At 36.5% G+C, this 27,907-nt stretch overlaps 1 protein-coding gene across 2 annotated transcripts; it reads right to left on the bottom strand.

Annotated features, from left to right (window-relative positions):
* Positions 1-224: 224 nt before the first annotated feature.
* Positions 225-26,722, bottom strand: tspan18a (tetraspanin 18a). Of its 2 annotated transcripts, none has more exons than XM_052562158.1 (9): positions 26,334-26,722; positions 15,509-15,594; positions 5,859-5,954; positions 5,282-5,476; positions 1,991-2,065; positions 1,807-1,905; positions 1,570-1,731; positions 1,139-1,222; positions 225-882 (listed from the first exon to the last, which is right to left on the bottom strand). In XM_052562158.1, the coding sequence occupies exons 2-9, from the start codon at positions 15,509-15,511 to the stop codon at positions 835-837; spliced, it is 762 nt and encodes a 253-aa protein (XP_052418118.1). In that variant the 5' UTR covers positions 15,512-15,594; positions 26,334-26,722; the 3' UTR covers positions 225-834. The 2 variants fall into 2 exon arrangements, with proteins under 2 accessions (XP_052418118.1, XP_052418119.1); XM_052562159.1 differs by having other exon boundaries at positions 15,518-15,594; positions 26,334-26,721.
* Positions 26,723-27,907: the final 1,185 nt, after the last annotated feature.

Raw genomic sequence — 27,907 nt, 5'->3', positions numbered from 1 at the left:
TTTTTTTAATGAAATATTTATACACCACTCTGGAGTTTTGAGTTGGACTTAAATCATACATTTCCCATAAATCATACATTTCCCATAAATCCACATGGTTCAGTGTACTGACACATTTATTAAAGCCATAATTGGTTTATGTAGTATTTAGTATGTGCTACAAAATGAATGTTTTTGCTTTTGGAATAGCCATAGTCAAACGGTGATGGGAAACACAATGCAAATAAGCACTGCAGATTGTTTATTTATTTTTTTATATCATTCAATGTCGTGTACAATAGATACATCACAAATACAGCACAGTTTTGCTAAAATCACATAAAATATTCATGGTTGCAACTCACAAAACGTTACTTTATAGAAGCTGCTGGCCTCTTGGTTTTATACAGAAACAAGCACACACACACACACACACACAAACCAATCTTCTCTGTTTCACAGACATACCCTCCCATTCACACAGTGTTGTTTTTTTAAGCATGGCTCTGGAGCAGTGGTGAACAATCTACTGTAGATAAGAGGTAAAACATCTTGGTACAAATCAGTCTTTTTGTCATCTATAAATATTCAACCAAATATCAGTGCAAGGTGTCCTCCATTAACCTTAAAGGACTGCCATAGATGCCACCCTTAATTTACGAATGATTTCACAAGTACCTCAAAGTCCCAGCTGTGAAGTACAATACATTTTTGGCAATTCTCAGATATTCCAACATAACAACATAGAGATGGCAAATATATAAGTGTTTTCTTCTTTTTCTTATTTGAAAATTTCTTCCATGCCAGGCCACATTCTTCCTCCTCGAAATGTCCTTAATTTACTGCATGTTAATATTACTGAATTCCCCTAAACAAACACATAGCAAACACCATGGCAAAAAGCTGACGGGAGAGAAAGAAAAACAAATATAGTTTAGCAAAGAGTTCATTGAAAATAACTGTTTTAAAAAAAACGTCTGTATTCTACATTCATTTGAATAGAATTGTGAGAAGCCGTTTCATGGCAAAGCCACTTCTACTCTCTCCACTAGGTGGCAATCACAAGCCATAGTTTCTTGCAAAACAAATAGTCATCTCATTCCAAGTGTAAAACCATCACATCATTCTTTATTATTAAAAAACAAAATCATAACCTTACTTCAATAGTCAGCACCACAATAGCAAGGGCTCCAGCCATGTAGATGTACGTCTCAAAATAGTCCACCACTGCTGAATAACAGCCCTGTTTCAAAGAAGTACGTTTTAATATGAGATAACAAAATGTTGTTTCAGTGGATATTGAATTTAGAATTTATTAGAAGCTAGCTACTGATAGTAATGTAATTCCAGATTGCTTAGAATGAATTTATATATACTAACAGAAGAGTATATGACTCAGAAACTCAAATCATTCATTTGAAGAGCTATTATAAACAGGGTCATATTACCACATTGTACTTTCTCAAAAACAACATATTTACGTCCTTTTGATTTTGCTTTTCACTTTTTTTCTACAGAATTTCTCGATGCATTTCTCGCTGCACATTCATTCCCATTCATTTACTAATTTGTACTAAACTCATTGCTGACCTTGTTACGAATTGGCATAATTCCCTTGAGACACTCCTCTTTGCTTATCATTAGATCGTTCCTCTGGCAACAGACCTCTGGCACTAGTCTGCTGGGGTTCAGCCGTCTGAAGAGGCTGTGATCATCAAAGTCTTCAGCACTGTTCACCCCGCAGCAATCAAACTAGGAAGACACCAATACCCAGTTAAACGACTTTAATGCCATCAGTGTTATATTTTGTACAGCATGTTACCGTACTGTAGTCATAATGGCGTTCCATGTGGAGGTGAAGACATCAGTGCTGTTGGTGCCTTGGTAATGTGTTTTCAGCTCCTTGGTGAAGTAATCTCTGGTGAGCTGTTGATCCACAGATAGACATTAGTAACGAGAGCAGAGGTATATTACTGGTGGCTTGATCATATCCAGCTATAATAATACTCACATGCTCCCGGAAAATGAATGCCAGAATGGCCACTGCCAACTCTGCCAGGAATATGATGAGTATGAGCATGAAGAACTGTAGGAGAAAAACAGGATATTTGCATTTAAATCAGATGTAAACAGGAGTTCACAATATTAAAGGGATACTCCACCCTAAAATGAAAATCTTGTCATTAATCACTTACCCCCATGTCGTTCCAAACCCATAAAAGCTCCTTTCGTCTTCGGAACACAATTTAAGATATTTTGGATGAAAATCTGGAGGCTTGAGACTGTCCCATAGACTGCCAAGATAAATAACAGTGTCAAGGTCCATAAAAGGTATGAAAAATCGTCGTCAGAATAGTCCATCTGAGTCCATCTGAGTTATATGAAGCGACGGGAATAACTTTATTCAATAATTCCTTTGTCAATCATCTTCTCTGTGTCACTCCATATCACAGTGCTGCGTGTGCTCTTCTGTGTCATCCGTGCCACAAGGATGCGATGTTTGAAAGAAAACAGCGCATCCTTGTGGCACGGATGAATTATTGAAAAAAGTAATTATTTTTGTTGTTTTCGCTTACAAAAAGTGTTCCCGTCGCTTCATATAACCCATATTGCACATCTGATTGCAGATGGAGTATTCTGATGACGACTTTTCATACCTTTTATGAAGCTTGACACTGTTATTTAATTGGCAGTCTATGGCCTCGTTTTCAATGCAGGTTTTGATGCCCAATTCTGATTTGTTGCCTATATCCGATTTTTTTTGGCTGTGCGTTTACACGTTCTTTCAGTTGTAACCCATATCCGATTCATGTGTTTACACTTGCTATACCACCCGAAACATCGCGGATGCGTTGTTGTCATTTACCGCCTCCACATGTGCTTCCTCATGAGAATACTGTGACCTGTGCTGACAAAATGAGTCACAATGAGCAATAAAAAAAAAGACATTTTCCATTGAAAGACCTTCAAAATTATTTATGATTTGTTGGAATCAGACAAGAAACGAGTCGCACCCATTTTAAGTCAATATGTGAAGTCCTCCGTCTTTTCTTAAAATTAATTGCTATATTTATAATCACAATACAGATTTTTATTTTATCTTTGCTATTAGAAATAAGAACATATGCAAAAAAAAAAACAGACCAAATAGCCTAGAAAGAAACAAATAATGCATTACCTTCATCATTTTATATTTAAAGTAAAGCATTCTTGTATGAAAAGAAAATAATCAAACGTAAAAAATAACTTTAGTGTGTTCTTTACAAATAAACTGATTATTAAAACTACAAAAGCAGTTCAGTGGAGTGCAGTGAGTGATTCCCTCTTTTCTTTTGTTGTTAGATTAACATTATTATAACGATACAGATGTCCTATACTGTAATGCACGGGTCTAATATAATGTTACACGTCAAGATGGTTTCCCCAAACAGTTCCCTAAGCATTCACTTAAGACAGAGCAGATGATGTTTGCATGAATTCTAAAAGACTGTAATTCTGTATATGTATTTATTGGGATCGCGTGCCATCAGAAGTGCTGTTAAATGCACTAACTTCAGATGACAGTCAGGGCGAGCGGAGAGAAGGTACCTAACGTTAATCCTCTCAGAAAATGTACAAATAAAGATAACTGTAGATGTTTAATTACTACTTGGAGCATTTTTCCCATTTTTGCCTTTGGCTCAAAACCGCCAGTGCAAATTTACACTCATTTTGCCTGCACAGGTCACATACGACATCATTAAACCGCGGAGAAGTTACAAATTGTTGCAGTTTTAATGACGTATAGAACGCAATGCCTCAGATAATCCGATCTCCCTGTTTACATGACAGTCACACTGGCACATATCTGATTTATATCCGATTTATTTCCATATATGAATGAGGCCTGAAACCTATCTCGAAATATGCATATGCTTTTTTCCTGTTTATAGAAAAGATCGGATCTGTGTCACATATGAGCAAAAAAATCTAAATTGGGTCACATTTAACTGGCAGTGTAAACAAGTCCTATGGGACAAGCCTCCAGGTTTCATCCAAAATATCTCAAATTGTGTTCCGAAGATGAATGGAGCTTTTACGGGTTAGGAACAACATGGGGGTAAGCGATTAATGAAAACATTTTCATTTTGGGGTGGAATAACCCTTTAATATAATTCTGGCTGATACTAATAAGCAAATTATTATTTTCATGTAATAGCCTATTTTAAAATGTATATTTATCGAGCGCAGCGTCAGTTCAGTCAGGCCACGGAGGCAAGGCTGTGAACAGCTGATGCGGTCAGCTGTCAAATCGCTCCAATCACCACATCTCTCCTATTAGACACGGGACGTGCCACTACTGCTTGGTAAGTATGCTCAACGACTCGCAACCCTCCCTCCCTCCCCATTATATGCATGAGCACATTACTGCGCACCTTCTGGCTGTTGTCTTGTTTGTTTCAGATCACTAAGGCTTCCAAAAATCTTAGCTGGCATGGACCTCATTGCGGTGAGACACCCATCTTCATAATCAGGCTACAGGATAGACGTACCACTGCCACATCTACATGATTATCACAGTTTGCTTTAAAGACTTTATTAAAAGTCTTAATTATTATGTATTTCTAAATTCATGGTTCCGGGGGGTTAATGTTAAAGCTCTTGTATGTTCAATTATTCTGGGAGCAAGAACCCCCATAAGGAACCATACCGCCAAAGATAAATTGTGTTCAATAAACTCAAGTAAACTTGCCAAAGTGGTTCCTGTCTGAATTCTGTTTAAATAAATTGTTAATTTATATCAGATGTGATTGAATCAGTTCTGAATCAGATGTGAAGTACTTCAGATGCCTAAATATGCAACAAATAAGCATTATTGGGTATTACACACATTGCCTTTTTTATGCTAAATAGGGATGTGCGTTATTAATATAATTCTGATGCTGATAAGACAATATTTGTTATGTAATGGCTGATATTAGAATATATATTTTTGTCTAAATAAATATAAATAAAATATATTTTTTAAATGCTACAACATTATAATGTATAATTAATATATTAATTATAAGTACATTTTATTTTAATATTTGCTAAAGAGTAGCGTCGTAGTTTTATATATATATATATATATATATATATATATATATACACACACACACACACACACACCGGTATGCATGTATTTTAAGTGATCATTATAAGACAGCAAAAGTAATCTCAAATGTACAAAAGGGGTAAATGAGCATTTACAATAAATATCCCATATAGAGATATACTGTAATATGAATTATGTATCTAGTAATAAAAGAAAATCCCATACAAACAGTAGAAGACATTTATTTTCTCGTATGGCTCCGCAGCAGCCCAGAAATCCCAGTAGGAACAGCATCCCGCCCATGATCAAAATTGCATAGACTCCAGTAAACAGGAGAGGGTTGGCTGCCACAATCTCCCGGAAACCTGACGGATCCACCAGCACCCAGATTCCCACCCCTAGAAGGAATGAACCTCCGAGCTAAAGGAGTAGAAAACGGCTTAGTATAGATCCCAGTACAATATAAACACAAAATATGATTTATGAAATAGCCATATTGAGCCTATCAATGTGACTGATGCTCAGTTTTTAGAACAGAATATTTTCCCACAGCATTAGTGTGGTAGAGGGAAATTCATAAGGGTGCTAAAAAACAACTTTGAGGAACAAAGGAAGTGCATTGTGGTTCATGAGCAAAATGAAGGCACATTGGCTCAGAGCGTATTATTATTATTATTATTTTTTATATACTGTAATGTTAACGTTTGTTCAGAGTGACATCACTGCAAATCCCCCATTAGGAAGCTTCATTTTTAAAAGTGTATACTTCTCTTGTGCCATTCAAAGGAAAGAAAGCACTTACAAAAATAAAGAAGTTGAAGATGAACATGAGGTACTTGATGCAACTAAGACAGTCCCCCTCCATCCTTGTGCCTCTTGTTGAAGCTTCTCCTTGCCCCTGAGGAAGCATCGTAAGAAACAAAGAGAGGCGTTACTCCACAGGAGATGCAAACGTCACATGCTCCATTTACAGAGAAGTCCATGAGTCAGCGTTGTCAGTGGCTGGTGGGCTTTTGTATTTTTAAGCTCATTCAGTGAGATAATTTTGTGAATTTGTCACTTAAATAATACACTGGCATTGACAAAACACACATTGACAGACATATTGTGTTCAGGCACTCCAGATGAATAATGCCGCATTATGTATTTCAAAGAATGACTGGCAGCTCCTGTAATCATATGCCTGGAAATGTAACACAAAAATGTACGTAAAACAGAGTTCACAGCATTTTCTCTATAAAAACATTTCACACTGACTGCTCATGCATGTTATGTGCTGCCTCGACGTACACGATGAGTTGTCTGTGAAAGGAAATATGGAGGAGGAGTACTGAAAGCAGGCAGCTTGGCTAAAAAACACCATCAGGACTGCTGGAGCACGTTTGCTCATCTTCACACCAGGAGCGATCCTCAGCCGGCTAAATAAACATGTCCTTTCGGCACTCCAGACCGCAAGCTGTGTGCCCCAGTCTTTCTCTGAAATTCATCTAAGCACTCAAGCTCTTCTCTGTTTATATGCTCCAGGTGTTTTCAAACAATGTTCCATCACCTGTGCTTCTTTAATGATGCAAATTTCCCTTTCCTCTGCGACGAGACAATACATGGTGCACAGTGTACAAAAACACTGTTAGAAGGTGCTAATACAACATAATGAGTGGTCGAATTAGATTCTGGTTGCCCAAAGTTAATGATCATTTTTAGTCTGTCCTGCATTTATACTCAGAACTCCTGCTTTTCAGCTTTGTGATGATAAAGAATATCTGTTTGATGCTTTTTCCCGCTTTTTCTTTTTAGAGTAATAAGGTTGATGGTAAGTGCTCCCTCCGTGAAAAGCTTAAATGTCCCTTGCTGACAATGCACTCTCTATAATTACAGGCCATTAGGGGAATTTAGGTTAATGATGGTACAGTTCTTCATTAGTGCACTGGGTCCAGAGCTCACCTCCCACAGGTACCTTTGACTTTGCTTCTGCCTCAAAAACCGTCCCTTGGGATCAGGTGAAGCAGCAGTGCGTATAATAACAGACAGGCTCTCATATTTGCTGGTTCGCTATGAGCGACCAGGGTCTCGGCTAGCCTTCTGCAGCTGTGGTCCCTGTAAATATAGCTCCGAACAGCTGGCAGATTTCACGGGAGCTGACGGTAGATAATTCCACCTCTCTTCTCACGGAACGGTTCTGGCATAATTCAATAATCCCCCCCAGTCTGGTTTTTCCAAAGTAATTTCCTGTGCAACACTGCGAGTCAGTCAGGTGTTATAAGTGGCGGAATGGAAGGGACCTTGGGAGCCCTGCTAAACTCGGTTAACTCACAGGTGGGTGAGCAATTTTATTTGTATGTGGGTGGTTGGCCATATCAGTCTTCTTAGATTAAGACCACCAGCCTCAGAAGGTTTGAAGGCTCAGCCCACAAGTCTCGAGGCCATTATCACAGAGCCACAGCTGTCTTTTTTTTTTTTTTTTACTGAAGTCTTTAAACATCATCACAAAAATCCAGACACTCCAACAATGGATAAAAGGAGTTGCATTACATAAATTAGTGGACCGTGTAAAATTTTTGTTTGTATCTTTGTACTCTCTATAATTCATTTACTTTTATCAACAGTGCTGCTTTGCTTAAACATCATCTGAAAAGCTCCAAACTGCATGCAGAATAGTCAAATACTAATTTACAACAATAATTTAAAATCTAGTCAGCATTGGCACCAGTCGTTTCGATATCATTCTATGGGGTTATTCTATTTAAACACATCTTTGCAGACCAGGGTTTCCAACAAGCTTCAAAGTACATACCACAAGCCACTGTGTCTGATTTGTGAACAAATTATTTTTATGAAGTGGTTAAAAAGATTTACAAAACAACCTTAAATAATACGCAAGTTAAGGCCCAGGTTTTCCTTTTTCAATATTCTGCTCTATCTTGTGCACAGCACAGCTTTTCAAATTATACTCAACCTCGGATGAGCATGGACAGATACGTTTGACATATGCACAGTAGCACCTTGGACTCATTCTCTCTCAACACTTATTTGTAATTTTTGTCATCATAAGATCTGTAAATCATTCACGGGTGCATTTCCCAAAAGTATAGTTAGCCAACTATGTTTGCAAGTTCAACAATTTGGTGCTTTCTGAATACATACTGAAGTCCCAATGAACATTTGCAAAGAGCATTTGTGTGGTTGGAAATACAGCTCTCGAACTGTGATTCAAATTATGGATATGCTACAAAGTTCCTGCATTTTTGGGGAAACAATCATGAGGAAGTTAGTCTTTCCAACTATGGCAGTAAAGCAGAAAGTTATGTCGCTGTTTGGGAAACACCCCCCAGAACCGTTTCACGATTCATTCAAAAGTATGTTTACATAGAAACAATCAGTTTAAAATCGAATTGTTCATTGTTGGCTCTGTCAAATAAAAATGAAATGAAAAATGAAATCTGATTCAAAGATGCTAGCACACATGCACACTGCAGTGATGTTTCCAGCTTACAAACATTTATGTGTATGTTTATTTGTTTTATGATCTGGTCAGTGGCAGAGACTGAATATTTACTGAAGAAGCTTTTCTAATTTTTATTTATTTTTTTGTCATCAAAGCATTAAGCCAGTTATGCTTGCTGTAGCTCTTGTGTCTTGTGTTGTCTTTCTGTTTCTGAATGTGGCAACTGATGCAATGCACATGTGCTGAACATTTAAATAGATGTAATGCTAATGTACACATAAACAAATATGTAAATCTGATTGCAGTGAAGGGTAGAACTTTCAGTTTGAAATTAAATTCAATCAGATTGCCAATAATTAGAGCATGTAAACACAATACAAGTAATTTTATGGATAAATCCAGTTTAAAATAAATGTGGATATGTTACTAGTAATTAAAGATAAATAATCACAGCCAAATGTTATTGTAGTAAATCTTTGTTCAGTAGAATTTTTGATGTTTCTTTTCATAAACAAGCTTCTGTTCAGTTAAAACTCAAATATCTGCTTATCAGATTACACAATCTTGGATTTGTTGCTCACGGGACTCAAAAATCATTCCCAAAAAAACTGTGTTTTTAATGCCGATGGGACCTTTTGAACTGTAGAAGGGAAAAACACTGCACTCTTAGAGCAGTAGATGAGAGTCAATGACCGAGGAGATAGTGGGGCAGGATTGAGCTATGATTTCTGCATCCAGCTACAGAACACAACCAATCACACACACTGCCTCTGCCTCTTACAGAATAAATCAACCTGTCACAGCTGCCTGGAGGAAGCCTAGCGTACACATGAAGTGTTTTCACACAGCTCTGGCAAAACACTGAATTCACAATGCACTCATCCATCACGAGACAGCCTCCAACTGGGTGGTACAGCTCAGAGAGAGGCAGTCAGGAGGATCTTCTTCATCCACTTCTCACATTGTGTGTAAACACTTGTTATAAGCTATTTGAGTTCGACATGAGAACATTGCTCTTCAAGCCGTGTACATGTTTGTTTCAGCTGACCCATGAGTTCCAGCACTGGTGTAAGATCTTTCCATCTGGTTGATTTCTTCTGGTTGTGAAGTACAAATTTCTTAACAAATAATATCATTAGGCAACATGTTTCTGATTGAATAATTACCATGTACCAAAACCGCACTTGAGTTAAAACTGCACTCTATTTTGGTAAAGGATGTCACACCTACCGACTGCCTCTGCTGAAGTCTTGCTGTCTTTTGTTAGAGGTCTGTCACATTTACCAATTAAAAATGGAGGATAGGTGTCAGACTAAACGACTGCCTCTGACATTTCTCTCCGATTCCCTGTCATGAACCGCAATGCCCATTTTGGCATCAAATCAATCTGAAGCTCTGAAGTTAAATAAATATAGGAATACCGTACAACCAACAAACTACTGCCTGAATTAAGATGCAATGATAAAGTATGTTTACTGGCAGCTTCAGCGAAAACAAACAAATATGGTTACAAAATATCTCAAAATATTTACTCACTTTCATGTCGCTCTAAACCTTTATTTGATATTTGAAGTGTTTTTTGTCAGATGCATACAATCATAATTTTTCTTTACAGGGTGAATGCTGACAGATTTTTTTTACATTTTCAGTAAACTATTTCTTTAACCACAAAGCCTACTACATCATATTTGATACACAAATTTCTGAGGCCTCTGAATTATAAACTTTGCTGAAAAACCTGATTGACACAATCTCCTACAAGCTTTCTGTCATCTGATTAAAAAATGAATACTTAATCAAGTAAAAAGCCTTTTAGTATATTTCTAAAATCTAGTGTAATTCTGTTAGCCTGACTACGTCAGACTTCCTACTTCTGCTCAATTTCATTTCGCTTCTGTACTCAGTCTGATACAGCGTCAGAGCTTTCGGTTTGCCACCGGTCTGGAAACAGCCGGGCCAATCAACGAACAGAGGGCGGGCTGAGAGCCGTGACGTAGATGAGTAGATTAACTTCGCATAATCTGCAAAAGTCGTTTACAGGCATGTTCACTCCGGTATTTTGCACGCATCATCATGCGTTTACAACAGGTTTACAGTGGAAGTTCAATCATAGATTTGAGTTTGATGCATGATGTCTGTGCTTCGATGCGGCTGTACAGGCGCATAACAAACGTCATAACTAAACGTATCTGATTGGCTTACGGGTAACCAATTATTTTAAACTTCAGACAAGCGCCCCCTAGCGAGAGAGAAAACACTTCTCTATTATGCCATTCCAGACTCCGTCTACGAAGCAAAGTGAAGTAGCAGAGTCTGGTATTACCAGGCTATAATTCTGTAGCAAAAAAGAAATTAAGTTATACATGTAATTGTATTGCATTACAGTACGTGTTTTGCTCCACAAAAAAAAAAAAACCTAAACTAAAACAAGCTTAGATCATCTCGCTGCCTATCATTTGTGAGTGACAACTGATAATTCATTTTATGTAAGAAGTCTGCTATTCTGTTATAAAGATCTAATTTATTTACATTATAAACAAATATCATTTAGGTTTTGGTTTTATTTTTTTACAGTAATTTTTAAAGTTTTAATAAACATTTTAAACACTTCAGCATTTGCTAAGAAGATGTTTGACAAACATGCACTACTATTAGACTAATGTTTGCTATGACAGTTGCCAAAAGAAAAATAAGCCATCTACGTATATTGCATTGTAAAAGACAATAAACCAGACAGCATGTTTTTAACTTTTCTCATAACTGTATCAGCATGGGGTTGATTTCAGCGGAATATATTGAACTTAAAACACTTCAGCACTGAAAAGTCACTATTTTGCATGTAATAACACAAAGAGAGAGATGAGTCAAAGTTAAAGCCTGATTTTAAAGGTTCGACACTTCTTTAGACAATTCCCTTCAACAACATTTCCTGCAATACTGAAAAAACACAACAAACACTTTGCAGGGTAACGATCAGACTCTAACATTAATAAACCACCTTAAAAGTCTTTGTAATACATTGTCAAAACAGCATCTATGGTTAGATGTACGGCCCTCTCTGTTTCTAGTCCTTTTGACTACTTGTCCTCGATATTTTTGGCATACATTCCTGAACTGAGACTGACCTCGTAAGGATTGTATTTTACCCCTGGGAAGTTTTTCTTCTTATCCAAGCCCCTAAACAGAGGTCAAACGGCTATTTCTTTTACCTTTTATAGCATGATATTAACTACATACAAAAATATATTATTTTCCTCTTATGGTTCTCAACTGATAGGAACGAGAAAAAATGTTGTGGAGGAGGGTAGAGGAACGATCCATATTAAAGAGCAGAAGTCAATGGTTGCTGTGCGAGGTGAGCTGAATGCTAACCAGACACATAAAGTGAATTTATAGGACTGAAGCCCTTGGGAAACGGCTGTATCTGAGTTACCATCTCATGTGGCATCACAACATACATCATAAGCTCTGTATTAATGAACCGCGCTCTGGTGCACAACGAGGCAGTCTATGAATGCTACTCTGTTTCTCAAAGCTAAAGGGCATCACTTAAAGGAAATAGTTTAGAGTAAAAAAAGACCGGTTACTTTTCATGTAATAGCATGTTTTGAAGGATACAACACTAAAACATGCTAAATGCATTACTGTAATACTAAAAGAAGTTAATTTCAGAACATGCACCAGTAAACACTGCTATTATTTATGGCTTTCCCATCGCAGCCCGATGCCTTCAATCATTCACAGTCTCTGCATTCTAGAGCGTGCTGTATCTGAGGATGATGTTTCTGAAGAGAGATGCCTGTGTATCTAATTATGTCAGCACCTCAGTCTACCCAAGAGAGAAGCATACAGCAGTGCTAGCCAATCAATGCATTTAGGCTAAGAATTGATCTGTTGATTAGTTGCTGCACCAATATTCTCACCGCCTTTTCTTTTGAGATCAAGCTCATCATTTCTCACCTGTTATGTACTTCAAGTTGACATGTAACAGAAGTAGTGACAGTTTTTCTGTCATATTTTGACATAAAGTGATTAAAGTGAAATGGATTATTAGAAAACAAAAAAGATGTAGGATGGAAACTTGGTTAACTCCATCAGCTAGACGAGGCAGATCTGAATGCGAGTTTGCAGTCAATTTTAAGAAAGAGTTAGGATTTATGCGGACTGAATGATTCTAGATAAGTCACCTGTCATTTCACCAAAATATATAGTTATAACATTGATTGAAAGTTATCAGAAAATAAAAATTGGGTGGAATGAGTCCAAGTTCAAAATAAAATGCATTCGGAAAACAGTTTCAGTGAATTTACACTTAATGCTGACTTTAACTATGTAAACTTTAGAAATTTTATGATTAAATGTCTTCATAATCCTTCATACATTTGATGTGTGAGAGGTTTCATCCACCATGTTCCAATTGGTATTCAGGAGCTGTTATTCTGAGCCTCACAAAATGCTATGACCTTCAAATGATGTGTTTTGACTCAGATGTAAGGTCAGACAGACAAAACTGAACTTTTTAAGAGAGTGCAAACACTGACCCTAAAATACTTCAGAGATCTGTGTATTGGTCAGTCCTTTTAGCAGACGTCCACAGCATTAGGCTGTAAGTGCTGGATATTTCAGGACAAAGCTTATCAAATCTAACACCTAAACAAAAAATATTTAGACTGGAAATAATCAATAAATGCCAGAGTATCAGCTAACTAATAGGAATTATAAAAAGTGGGAATTATGAAATATAAAATACACGCAAAAGGGACATTAGAGAAGTTAATATCAGTTCATCAGTAAAAATATATTACTAAATGAACAAATATTAGTACAAAAACAAATATTCATATTTCTAAATTAGACTCTTAATGGTGGTTGTCCACTAAAATTCTACATTAGACTAGAGTTAATTAGTGCCAGAAAAACAACAGCCAATAAAGTAATTACAAAGTACATTTGGAAAAGAGGACTACATCTTCTTGTAATTTAGGTACATTAATCTTTTCAGTTTGTCCAAAAATCCTCACTATGACAACGGAGAGAATAACAATCCTGAAGACCAGCAAAAAGGAGAGTACATGATCATTAACATTCTCTATGTGTTAGCATAATGTTCCCATTTCTAATTATTCTAAAAGGAAAGTTAGGCAGTTAGCGTCGGAGAGCAACTGAGTGCTATCTGCAAACTGATAGACACTGAGCTGTGCTGTTCTTCTCTGTCTCTAGAGGATACCGATCACAATCTGAGAGCAAGACAACTCCCAAAAGGCATCTCGTACTTTAAGGACATCCTGGGAATGATACAAACATGTACGTGAGATTGGGTGGGTGACTGGTTCCCTGAAAACAATGGAATTTCAGGTTTTTATTGGCAAATGTTTGCATTTTAATAAACTTTGAGATTGCCAGACACCCTTTTGGACACGTAACCTCAAAAATACAAGCTTTCAGCAACAAAAAGCATGAACATGATGAAAAACCTCACCATTAGCTATACTGAATGTCTGTTAACACCCTGTTGAGATAAGGTTTGACAGACTCATGGAGCCAGAAGCAAAAAACAGATCAATCCTGGAGGGAGAAGTATTGATAAAAAAAAAAAGAAAAGAAAAAAACCAGCAGGAAACCTTCTCGCACAAATACTTTACTCTTGAACCATCTGCTCTAAATACCAACAATAACATGAATGAACTAATGCAGAACAGTGTTAACACACTTCACACTGATCCTCTGTTCTCAGAAAGTTCAGTATACTGCTGTTCAGGCTCCTTCACATTTCTGCACTTACAAAGGAAGGAAAGGGAAAGCACTGCTAGACAAAACAAGTGTTAACAATGGGAAAAGGACATTTCATGGCATACAAATCCAGAGATTAAATTTACCCTTGTTCTTCTTGTACATTCTCAGAGCGGCTGAATGTAGTAAAAAGCCACATTTTACTCAGCATGAGAACAAGTTATTTGTTCAGTGTGGGAATGTCTGAATTTGCTGATAGTGGAACCCTAGCAGCCTCCATTCAAAATGTCTTTTCGGATTGCTCCGAACAAGACACTTACCTCACTTTCAAATGAAACGTCGTCTGTTTTCTCTCGGCTGTAATTTTTTTTAAGACTTCAGGCTGAAGGCAACTGCCACTTCTTTGCATATAATGTCTATAACAAAACCTTCTGCTCCTAAAACATCTTAACCCTGTAAAGCCTGAGTCATAAAACAATAATCTGTTTAAAAAAAAAATGGTAAATAAAAGTTATTGAAAAATTAGATACAATTTTTATAGCTCATTTATTCGGAACATATGGAGCTTATGGTGGTGGAAAAAACAGCTCAACTCAAACCGAGTTGCATGTAGAATTTTGATTATGTTGATAATTTAGTGGCCAGAAATTTATGCAGCAGCCCTCATCATGTAGTCAAAATATACAATTAAAATGTTATAATGAGCAATAAGGTTGTCCAACAGCCAGATGAGTTTCAATCCTTCTCCTCCAGCAACCTGTTACTCGTATAAAATGATTGCACTTAGGAAACAACAACGATCCAATCAATTCCCAATAGACAAAATCAAGTCCAGCCCTGCATTTTGTTCTTGTTCGAAAAGCCCTTTCACTTGGATATACTTCACAATAAGCAAGAAATTATGATCAGAATTTTCTATTTCATGCCAACTTTAAATGATTAGGAGGAGCATTTACCATTATACTGTCAATATGGCTTGACAAGCATTAGAGACAAACTATTGATTCTTCCAAGAAACTGTTAAAGGAGAAGTGTACTAAATCATTCTGGGGAACACTGTGAAGCCAAGATCAAGATAAAAGTCAATGCATGATGAGGGTTTTATAAAAAACATGATTCTTTAGATGGAAGGTTGTTGATACACAAACAGGCAGCATTCCCAAGTTTATATGTGAGGTTAAATTTAAGAATCAACTTAATGTTCATTTGCATGCTGACCTTAGTGTCAAGAGCCAACAGATTTTGATGGCATGATTAAAAATGATCAAAATTCACCATACCATATGTACCTGTAAATGTCTCTCCCTTCCGGCTGATGGTAAGCAGGATGCTTTTCAGAAATCTGCTTCAGTCTTCTTCTCTGAGACTGTGGATAAATGTGCAGAAAATGAAGAAATCATTATTTCACGTTACTTAGAAATGTCATAAAAATACTTTTACTGAGTTTCATACTCAGCTCTCTTTAAAGCTTGCAATCTTCTTGCTATTAGTATTCATGCATGCTTTTGGTGCTCCAAGTGTGAACAGATAGATGTCTGCTCAGGTCCCTTCTGAAACAAACAAGGGCATCCAACTAAGACAAAAGCCTCATGCTCATAATCTGACCAGTGACCTTGAGACCACTGGTGGCTATTATAAACACTGTCTTCACTCAAAAAAAGAAGAATTTCTCCAGAGGCCCTCACAAGCAGTTTATTCAATTTAACCTTCAAGCTCGAGGATGCTTCACATGCACAATTCTTCAGAGAACCAGAATATTATTAACGCACTGATTATCAACAAGGAGGCCACACAGCTAAAACAATACAAGGCACTTGTGTCCAGAGTACTTAATGCACTGTGTAGAAAATTCTTTGTCAACCTGTACCCTCTGAGCTCAGAGCATCAAGAGCAGATTAGCCATGGTGGGGAGTTCGTATAGGGCACACCGCTAAGGGACTGAAACGTTCATCTGTTTCCATGGAAACAAACAGAGAGGAAAATGGAGTACCAATAAAATGTCGCAGGAAACTGTCTGAGGTGCACAGAGCCAACCAGATCACATCAAAGTGTTACAATGTAATGCTCAGTCAGGAGAACCAGAATGAGGAGGCAAAGGCAAAGCTGAAGTTGATCAGACAGGCAGATTTCTGTTTATGCTCTGGAAAAGTAAAAAAAAAAAAAAAATAGTAAAATAAAAAATAATTTATACAAAATAAGTGTTGCTTAAATATCACCCTATACACCCTATATATAGTCCAAATCAGAAACCTATATATATTACGACCTGACATACACTCTGTTAAAAAAAAAAAAAAAAAAAAAAAAAAAAAGATGCCATACATAAAAAAAAAAAACTCAATTCAAAAATGCATTTTCCTGAAGAGGTTAGATTTTTTTTTTTCTTTACACAATTTCAAAACCACACATTTTCCTGAACATTAATTCGGCTTCCCCATCCATATTGATCTTTGCCTGTAGTAACTTTCCAGCTGTTGCGCAGCGGAGTTACATCCTCCAGGAGACGTTCAATTCTGCGGGCTCCACAGCCTGCAATGCTTCACAAACTGTGAGAAATGATGATTGAGAAAGAGCGGCACATTAACTTTACCATGGCTGGAACACAGTTGAGATAAACAAACCAGCACTCATTACCAAGACTTGTTTCCAGCTGTCATAAGGGCTTCAATGGTAATTCAAACTATAATAAAAGTGAATCTGTCTGTTTTGATTCAGTTCAATGAGGCAGAAAACATGTCAGAAGTTCAGCTGAGGAACATTTGTTTTTCTGTTGTAGGACACATTCGCCCAAGCATATAATATATATACAGTACATATGTATTTAAAACACATTCGATTAATAAAATCATATTATCATGTTTAAAAAATATATATTATGAAAAGCATACATACAGGAATCATTGATGTCACTTAATTTAACTGAATGTATTATAGTGGCTTGTAAAAAAAGAACGTAGCTTATTTAAAAGAGATTTGCATTGTGCTGACGTATTCTATCCTTTTAACAGAAAAGCAGTAAATATATTTTCCAAAATATGAGTACCTAATATTAGTGTGATATTCCTTTTTTATATATATATATATATATATATATATATATATATATATATAGGTGCTGTTTAGATTGCTTGTGGAATATATGATATGACAGATTCAGTCTATGGCATAGAACAATGTGACAAAATAGAGTGAACTGTTAATGCACTGCATGGACATTTTAGACTGTAAATATCAACTAGACAGAAGAAAGGCAAATCACTCTTGTGCAACAGAAAGAAACAGTGTTCATTTAATATTATTTAGGCATTATTTGTTAATATTTAAGTTAGCATTTATTTTTAAATATCTTCAGATTTATTCTTAATTTTAATTTAAGCTTTAGTATTTATATGTGCTTTTGTCACATTTATTATCTCTATAGCTTTCAGTTTTAGTAATTAGTTTTAGTAATTTTATCTTGAACTTATTTCAGCTAGTTACCAAAACAATATTTATAATTTTGTAATATTTCTAGCAATATTTCTAATTTTCATTTGCTTATTATATATATATATATATATACAAAGTTGCATGTGTTTTTTCAGTAGTTTATATAGATATTTTATATAGCCTACCCATCAAGAGTAATCATTATGAAATTATGTGCACTGAGAATTAAATTGTGTGCATTGCATGCCTTTCAGTGTCATTTGATGGAGCCATCTGAACACTTTTCTGCGAGGCTGTTTGCACTTTAAAATAAGCCAAATATCTCACAATTTAAGAAAAGCTTTCCAAAGGTTTTGCAGGGAGTCCTAGGGTCAAGTCAACTGTATTAAAAAAATAAAATAAATGAAAACCACAATTTTGCCATACATCTTGTAAGGATTGCCTTCCCGTCAGTCCCTCTGAGCATTACGTGGTACAATGCAGATCAGGCTTTGAAAAAGCTCCATTCCTGCTGTTTCAGATGACAGGTATCAGAGAAATCCTTAGCCATGAAAGTGGAGCACTGAAGGCCATAGTCTATACCCCAAGGACACAATTATGTGCAGTATATCTTCAAAGTACATGGCAAAAACACTGAGAAGCCTGGCTTCTCTCGTGGTCTCTGGAGTCCGTTCCAGTATGGCAGGGGCAAAGGGAATCAGTCATGACCCATATCCATCCACTTACCAAGCACAAAGCTATTCAGCTACTATACAGTATACACAACTGAAGCTGACCGTTTGAGAAACACTCATGGCAGGACACAGAATTGGGCCATGGAACATTTGAAGGACCAGTTCACTCTTTTTATGTTATAATTTTTGGTGAAGGCATACCTTTTGATCTTTTTCTTCAAAACAACCTAGAGTGCATGGCTTATATACTATTTATAACTTTGTAGCGCCACCTGTGAGGACACAAAATACGCAGTTCTTCTCTTCATCCCCTACAATGCGCTTTACATTCACTAAATGTAGCACATTTACCATTAATGGTCCACTGATCTCCACTATTCACTCAACAGCATGTTGAACAAACAACACACATGCAGCTAGCATCACGATTAGGTATATTAGTCTCTCGGACGTTCAATAACAATGACTGGCTCAACAATTCCTTCAGCGTGAAGTCACTGGGTAATGCAGTAGTTCAGTGTGGGTGGTGTGCTAGCATAAAAGACACTTAGAGACATCAGGGATTGACTAGACATACAAAGCACCAAGACTTTTCCCTTATGGGGCGGTCGACTTATGAGCCAGCTGTTGAAATCAATTTATGTAAATATACAAAGATTTCAAGGGAAAAATGTTTCAACATCTTGTGACTGGCCCAAAGTGCAGTTACACTCCAAACCTACTAGGGCAACAAATGTAATTACACTACACTAAATTACACAATGTGGAGTCACAATATGGCCATAAAAACCAAATGGCTGTGTTTTTTAGTTTGATTTAATTAGCAGCGTTTTCCATTGTTTTGTCAATTGTTTCTTATTTCATCTGATAAAAACCCAACATTTATTCTGTAATTTAATTAAATGAACATTGTTTAATTTAATAAAATTGCCTATTGTTATGATGTAAACTGCAGAAATGCAGTTTATGCTATGTATTATGTGCAAAATAAATACAGTTTTTAAATATTTAATATTTCAAATATAAATGTTGCATTATAAATTAAATGACACTTGGCAGGCTGTCATTAAATTAGAAAGGATGACAGAAAAACAAATGCACAAACTCTTAACTGGCCAGAATAAAACTCACACATTCATTCCTCAACATTTCATTGTCCTGTAAGAAACTTCTTACTTTCATATCCCATTTCTAGTTATAATGACATTACAATTACTGTTTTCATAAAATATCAATCGATAATGTCCAGGTATCACAGACCTTTTCAGCCCAGGCATTTCTCACATTTTTCTGCACTGACTTCAGAAGAAAATCATTCAGCTGAATAAATCCAAGCATTGTAAAATATGCGAAATGGACAGTAAGACCACATTCTTACTGAGTATTCTCATTCAGTATTATCAAATGAAAAAAAAAAAATTCAGAATCAAACAAAAACTTTCTAGACATCTGATCATATTATAAACAGCACTTAAATACCTATAATCACCTGTTTGCTTATCACAACTACCACATTTTTCACGTTCTTTATATGCATTCAACCTCCTAGGCTCTTTGGGACAAAACAGCAGACAATGGTGCAGCAAACTATAAAAGTGCAGGATTACTTTTCTACACTGATACTGTAGATATTTACATGCATATTGCGCTTATATCATGAGGGGATACACATAAATGCTCAGAGGTCGCAAAACTGCACTGAATTTGAATATTTTTTTTTTTTTTATCCTGTCATTCACAGACTTTTCATTTTCTACTTGGCTGATTCAAACAAGAAAGACAGAACTAGCAACCATGAGACACCTGGAAAGTCAAAGAGCCAATACCTAAAGGGGAAAAAGTGTTACTCTCTGACTTATTTACTGCATGGCCAGATTTTTTACTGATGTTTCATTGTCTGAGATGTTCAAACTTTCTGAGGGAGTCGGAGTGATTTATTACTGCACTAGTCGAAAACAACAACTCTGACTTCAGTCCGCACAGCCTCACATCAAACAGCATCCACCCAATAAATGGCCTCTGGGAGAGAGTTCATGCCACCTCATGAATGCAAATTCAAAACATTAGATTGGGTACGTAACTGAAGGCTGCAGTACCATAAAAATCAATAATCATCATCGCAGTGAATGTACAGCTATGACTGAAATTGTACCTCCGCTATTTCTTGTCTAATATTGGTTGGTCTGCAAGTGTGTTCGGGCCAAGTTGAATTTGTAAGGTGAACACATCCCTCACAACAATCAAGCCATCTGGGCCTAATGATCATGATTACAAAGAGTCTCTCTTTACCAACACAAAGCTCAGCGTCTATTAGAGCACAGTAGGACATGGTGAACAGCAGTAAAACAGCATGTCTAATGAATTTTGGAGAGCAGTTCCTCATCCCTAATTCTCTTCTTTCTGCTTTAATTTCTAGCATATGGAGTTTGGATGTGCTATTTTTTTATTAGAACTTCACTTTACTCCACAAGTAGTGTCAGATTGGAATTAAAAATGATTTTGTTTCATTGGAGAGCTAAACAAGACATATGCATATTGGGAAAAATGCTGTAAGATAGTGCAGCTAGACGAGAGAGAGAGAGAGAAAGAGAGAGAGAGAGAGAGAGAGAGAAAGAGAGACTGTGTGGATGAAATATTGTTGTGGGATAATGTGAGTCCTGCCATTTTCAAATTTACAAGGTACAGTGCATAAAAATGGACAATTATGGAGGCAGAGTAAATTACTGCGCCAGGGCAGAGGTTCGTGAAGAGACTGATGACAGATGAAGGCAAAAGTTCTGTATGCACCAAAAATATTTTTTTACAGAAACACACAACCAAAATAAAGTTTTCATTCAGCTGAAAACCAAACCCAGAAATAAGGTTTTAGAAATTACATTTGGGGAATTTGACTCTTTATGCTGTTGTTCATGGTGTTTAACAAATTAGACATATTGGTACTCTAGCATAATTTTCAGTTATGGTTATTTGTGCCAAAATAAAGACATACATAAATACAGACATACAACAATTAATCCTTCACATAAATAATGTACCTATACACCTTTTAATATTGGTGCAGTTTATAATGTGGCCAAAGCATTGAGTGCTGAATCAAAATACCCATCATACAATCTTATTTTCAGAACAATTAAAAAACAACAACTAAAATAAATATATGGCACAGTTACAAACAGCAATCAAATTACTGATGCCTTAAGAAGCCTGGGGGTTGATGATGAAAAACAGACTGCATTTTTGAAACATGCAATGGGTTAACAAATTTGATTTCCACAGAAAAATGCAAGAGCTTTGTAGTTTACAGGTACAGAGATTAACACCAGATCAGCTGAACTCCAACACAGTTCTATAACAAGAGAGCACACAAAGAGAGCAGGGTTCTGGCTTGTGTTCTCATGTTCAACATAGAGCATCCTCCACCTGCTAACAGTCCCAGTACATTAACCTTCATGTTAATGGAAAAAGCCTGGTCTTAATGTCCCTAGTGGTTTAAAAGTTAACTTGACTTTCAATACAATGTAAACAACAGTCTAAACATTTAAGCAACCAAATAATATGAAAACAAGCATGAGTCTCTATTATAGTTGTCAAGGTAACCAGAGAGACCAGATACGGCCCAGTCAAAGCGCTGGCAGGAAAACTAAAGATGTCCAATTATTAAACTCCATCCGGTCCTGTTGAGACTGAATGCAAGACAAAGCAACATTAATAGCCATTAGCACAACAGTACAAAACCCCCAAACACCCTCCAGTTATGACTTTCCACACACGACCAGGCTGGAACACCTGCATCCCATAAAAATCTGTTTGGTGACAATCTTTGCATCTTTAGTTTGCTTGGCTCGTAGGCTCACAAGTGTGACTCCAAGTTAATTACTTTCAAACTTTAAGAGATGTACACTGATGTACAAAACTAATTTCACTTGGAAATTAATTTTGTGCATAGCAAAAAAGGTCCGTCAAAGAAAACAATTAGGGAGGGACACTACTGATAGCACACACTAAATATCCTGTTGTATCAAAGCGGTTTTGACAGAAGGCTTTCTGGCCCCACCTGGCCATTATTCAATGCTGCAGACATTGACAAGGAAGCCTGCAACCATAACAATGACTTCAGAATGTGGAGTTAATGGTCATTTTAGCAGATTTGAGGATTGATGGATGATGCTAGATGCTGTTTTCTATTCTATAGATTCTGTAATAATATAAAATGTATCAATGTATGCAAAATACACTTACTGTATATAATGCATACAGCTCTGGAACCAAAGTAACACCTGAATGTACTCAAACCCTCCCCTGATCAGTTCCCCCGCTAAGCCTTCGGAGAAAGCAGCAAGACTTTGACTGCAGCTGAAAAACAGGAACAGATGGGACTTCTGCGTGTCCCTGGACATTTCACTGTGACTCCCCACAAATACGCTACACATATATGCAGCGTGGAATGACAGAACTGCCTCATTGTGAAATGAAATTTTGGTTCCTATCTTTTCCTTCCTAATTAGCCAATCCGCTGCATGTTGCAGGACCTTGACTCGCATCAGAAAGTAAAAATGAACACGGACACCTGTGAGCTTTATCCACATTCTCAACCACATATAGACGCTTCAAAAGCTTTTCAGATGAGCCCAGGAGAGGCTTCAGTGCATGGCCCCAGCCTTTACAAACTGAAATCTGGGGATCTCCTGGGTCACCATTGATCATGGCCGGGGAAGAAACATCATAAATGCTCACAGGTGGAGCTCTGGACAAAGAAACTCTTTATTGTTGGAGACTTTGTCTGGTGGGTAGTGCACATGCTATGACATGTTGCATAGTGCATAGTGTTTGTGCAATTGAGAATGCTTTCTAAATTCCAATTAAATTCCTGAATTTAAATTGAAGTAGCAAACACAATGCAGAATTGCTATTCGAGTCTGAATCTAAGGAGTGCTATTCCAGTTAACTGAAATGTAACTACAATAAGCACAGGTTCGAAATTTAGAATTATGGACTAAGTCTTGTTTGAAATTTTAAACATTATTTGAGTGTCTGGTTTATTTGAAATGCCATCTATAGGAATTTGTTCATAATTTCCATTTACACTTCTTTATATGTAACAAATTTACTGACCAAGGAAAAGTTCCATTGTTGTATAGCAATTCAACTCTTAAATACTGAATTTCCCCAAACTTAACGTGGTGGAGCCTGTTTGAATTTCAACTGCTCCCCCAACAATGAAAATCGTCATCTACTCACCCTTATTTTATACCAGATCTGCATGACTTGAATAACTTTCTTTTGTGAAACACAATATAAGACTTAACTTTCACTGTATGGAATAATGCAATAAAGTGATGCAGATGATGATTGAAACTCTCATTCTACATGTCACCCTTCTTTAAAGTCATTCAAGTAAATGAAAGATTGTCCCACTGTGGCAAAAAAAAAAAAGTATATATATATATATATATATATATATATATATATATATATATATATATATATATATATTCCCAACACATAAAAAGACTTTTAACCAACAAGTTGTTGAGAGAGAGACAGACCAAGTGGGCCAATGTGGGAAATTTCATTTCTTCATTTTGGACATTAAAAGTGGGAGATACAATTCTGCAGATATTTTTAAATGAAATTAACCAATATTTATATTTATCATCTGTCATATGTTAAAATTAACAAACCCTATGAGTATAGCTCAGTAAAGCTATGTTTTTCATTAGACATTAACCATAATTATACAATGTAAATGAAAATCTGAATAAGAACATGAATGAACATAAGTAGACAGTATTATATTCTGTACTGTAACTGGTACCACAGGTGGACTGATAAACTCAAGTCACTCAGGTGCTACACCTATGGTGCTGTTCTGCTCTTGCTCACCCCCTTCCAACCCCAAAGTCTGACAAAATTCAACAGCTTTTGACACTGACAGGTTCTATAATGGACTTAAACTGTCTGAGCCTGTTTTAAAGAGCCATTGTTTCTGATGGAGATAAGTGAACTTGGTTTTATGCTGTAATCAGCAAATACACAGTGAGAAAAGTCTATGTGCTGGCACGTCAGCCCTTCCACACCCTTCTTTATCTCCACCTAGTAAATGCATTTAATCAGTTTAATCACTGAAGGGGAATCAGGTCTTGACCGAGCTTCTCTTCTCCTCTCTTTCAGACACTTTTCTAATCCCGCTGCCTCCAAATCAGCCCCTCACCTGCCAATCAGATCCTCCCCGGCGCGACCGCTTCTTTTAAGTGGCTTTGCCTGTCTTAACTAAAGCCAGAGGATGAATAGCAATAGATATCAGAGGATGACGGCTCTGGCTGCTTTAAAAGGGATTTCTTCTGACATCTATCTTAAGTTTAAATGGCCAGTCGATTTCTGGAAGCAGGGATTTGTGTCAGAAGTGTTCTGAATGACAACATACTGCAGGGGTATTAGGAGTAGTAAAGAACATGTGTCAGAAATGGTGTAGGATGGCTTGAGCAAAAGTGGGACATCAGGTAAAGAATGGCCAATAATCATTGATTATCATTTAAACAGAATTATGAAAATGTTATTTTTCATAATTGCCAAATTATTATTATTTTTTTAATGATCATTGAATGATGCATTAAAAAAGTACTACTTTAGCTTAAAAATTTTTAGAACATGGGACAGAAGCTTTCAGTCTAAACGCCTCTTAAAATTGTTCTGATGAATTCTGATCATTGTCATACAACAGTTTTAAAGCCTCAATATTAAACACAACCCCATGGCAATTCTTAACTATTTTATGCTTTGGCTAATTGGTTAATTCATCTGAATTTGTGCCATTGTATTGATAAATAATCATACTATCTGCATGCTCATGCCCCAGTGAAGTTATGTTTGGGCTTAGGCGCTGGCCTTCATGCTTACTTTTTTCCTAAAAATCATACAAAAATTCATACAAAATCGCCACCTTGTGAAATAGCTATGCTTTTCTGTGAGAAGGGGTTGGACTTTTTCATAATAGTCTAACTCTAGCTGTACTATACAGATATAAAACTTCCAGTGGTAGCTTGCTTTAAATAGTTTCTAGTCCAAGTTAGATATTTATGGTTAGTAGCTGGCCCAAGATGATCTGGTTGACTATCTCTGGTGGGAAACTGACCAGGAAAATCTTGATCAAACTGGTTAGATCAGGGTGGCCCAGGGTGTTCATAAAAAAATAAACTTTATCTGATTATTTTCAGTTTTGTCATATTTTTGTAGTTCTTAAATTGCAGCAAACCAACCTGCCCCCACTACTGTTTTTGATTATGATCACTTTACCTGAAAAGGACAGTACAACTGGTAATGGGAATAGTAGGCTATAAGAGGGAAAATGAGAAATATGGCTGGCTTGAATTCAAACGCACATCATAATCCCAGGGAGCATGTGTGAGGTTTGGCAGCTGCTAAATTGGATTACACAAGTTAACCAAAGCAAAAGTGAAAACCCTTGGCTCCCTTATTGCTAATCATTTCAGCCACAAACACAGACTTCCTTCCAACAAACAAAATAGTCTTCCATCTTCAAAACACATTAAAAATGACTTGGGTTAGCCTACACCCAGAAATCACGTGACATCTCCCACCTTGTTCTATGCAAATGAATAGCAGTTATATTACCTGATGATCAAACCTGTAATCAATACTACTTAATTCATCTCCCAGAAATTGTAGTCCATAGACATATGAGGCTATGTAAAATGCTCATATGATTATATTTTTGTCATCAATTTAATCTAAACCAAAAGTTAATAGTGATTTCTTCTTCTTTTATGCAATTACAGTCGAATTTAACAGGTCTCAATACAAGGTAGCCAAAACAACCTTGGAAAAAAAAACCTGATGTTGTTTAACGAATGTGATATGTCATCGTAAAACATATTCATGTCCGCTCTGGAAACTTTCAGATCCTCAGAAATACACACGCGTCTCAACAGTTATCTGCTGCTTTCAGCTCACAGTGATGTTGTCTGTGGTATAAAACACCTACCGTGCTTTGTGATTTCGTCGCGTTTAAGTACAGGCGAACTTAACGAAAACTCCGTTATCCAAGAGGATGAAAACGTCCTTAGGATTCCTTCAACTGCTGTGTGAAGCTTTGGCTCCGTTTATTCATTCCTCTCGACAGCACTGAATCATTCAGCGGCACTGACTCCACTCAACACTGCTGCTCTGCTCGCTCTGCGATTCTGGGCGGCTACTAGACCTTCACGCCTCCTGTCATTAATTCTTCATATTCCAAATAATGATGACTAATTATCCTGTAAATCAGACAAAATCACGGGCCTGGTGATTTTATACACCTACTACATCCTTTTATATACCATGTTATATAACTTTACACATCTGAAAATCCAATGATTTAAACCGTGCTGCCGGCAGCTATATTTGATCTAAAACCTAAATCAAGTCATTCAGTCTCTAGTAAGACCAAACCCTCTCTGACCAGCAGGTGTCTTGAGGCTAAAGGCTTATTTATATATGCTTTGTGAAAAACTCAGCATATGGGTAGGCTATAGTCTTTTCCTCATAGGAAAGATTCACTACAGAGCCTGCTGTTGATTTGATTTTTATTAACTACTGATAGACATATATGAGTCACATATGACATGAACATCAAACAGAGAAGTGAGATTCAGTGCAGATAATAATAAAGTCCACAAATGATGGGATCAAATTTTCTCTCCCAGATAAAGAATGAACATAGGCTACTGCTCTGTACTTTTCTTTCCATAGTTTCTTTGTTAGGCCCAAATATAAAATATGAGATAATAGTACACATATTAGAGAGTCATTAGTCAACAAAGTTTCAGATAATATATTTTTTAACTTCCTTGCAGCCAGCAAGTAGCATTTTAAATCTTAAAAATATGTACCAAGCCAATATGCATCAATGCATTTGTAATTACAAAATTAAACGGATTATCAACAAAATATTCATACATTTCTAATTGAACTACAATGTTTAAACTGTTTTCATTCCTGCATTTTTATTCAAAGCAACTTGCACTGTTTTCAAATGTACTTTATAATTCCTTGGGAACTGAACCCATGACCTTGGTGTTGCTGCACAGAGGTGGAAAGTAACGAATTACATTTACTCACGTTACTGTAATTGAGTAGCTTTTTTGTGTACTTCTACTTTTTAAAGTAATTTTTAAAATCTGTAATTTTATTTTCAGTTAAGTAGGCTATATTTAGTTTGAAGTATTGTATCGCTACATTTTAAAACACATTCATTACTGAGTAAAAAAAAAAAAAAACGCTCCCTGGAAACTACTGCAGTAAATAATGGGCAGTTGGGCAAACTGTCACTAAAATCACAAGAAAGATGCAGATGGACAAAAGTTAGTTGGTGAGTGGAGCAGGTAAGTTAGTGGTGCAGACACCGCTGAAAACAAAACCCCGTCATATTCTGAAGTTAAAGAACTCGAAAGAAATTAAGTGGACCCCTGACCATATTTATGCTTTATTATGTAGTGTAATCTGTGTTTACCTAGGGAGATCAAACTAGCAGCTTATAAAATCTCCACAAGACATCAACCTTTCACAAGCATGTAGAGG

Source organism: Carassius gibelio, chromosome B7 (genome assembly GCF_023724105.1).
Source record: "Carassius gibelio isolate Cgi1373 ecotype wild population from Czech Republic chromosome B7, carGib1.2-hapl.c, whole genome shotgun sequence".
NCBI classification, from domain to species: Eukaryota; Metazoa; Chordata; class Actinopteri; order Cypriniformes; family Cyprinidae; genus Carassius; species Carassius gibelio.
The sequence above is the reverse complement of the archived record's forward strand: the minus strand, read 5'-3'. Positions and strand labels throughout refer to the sequence as shown.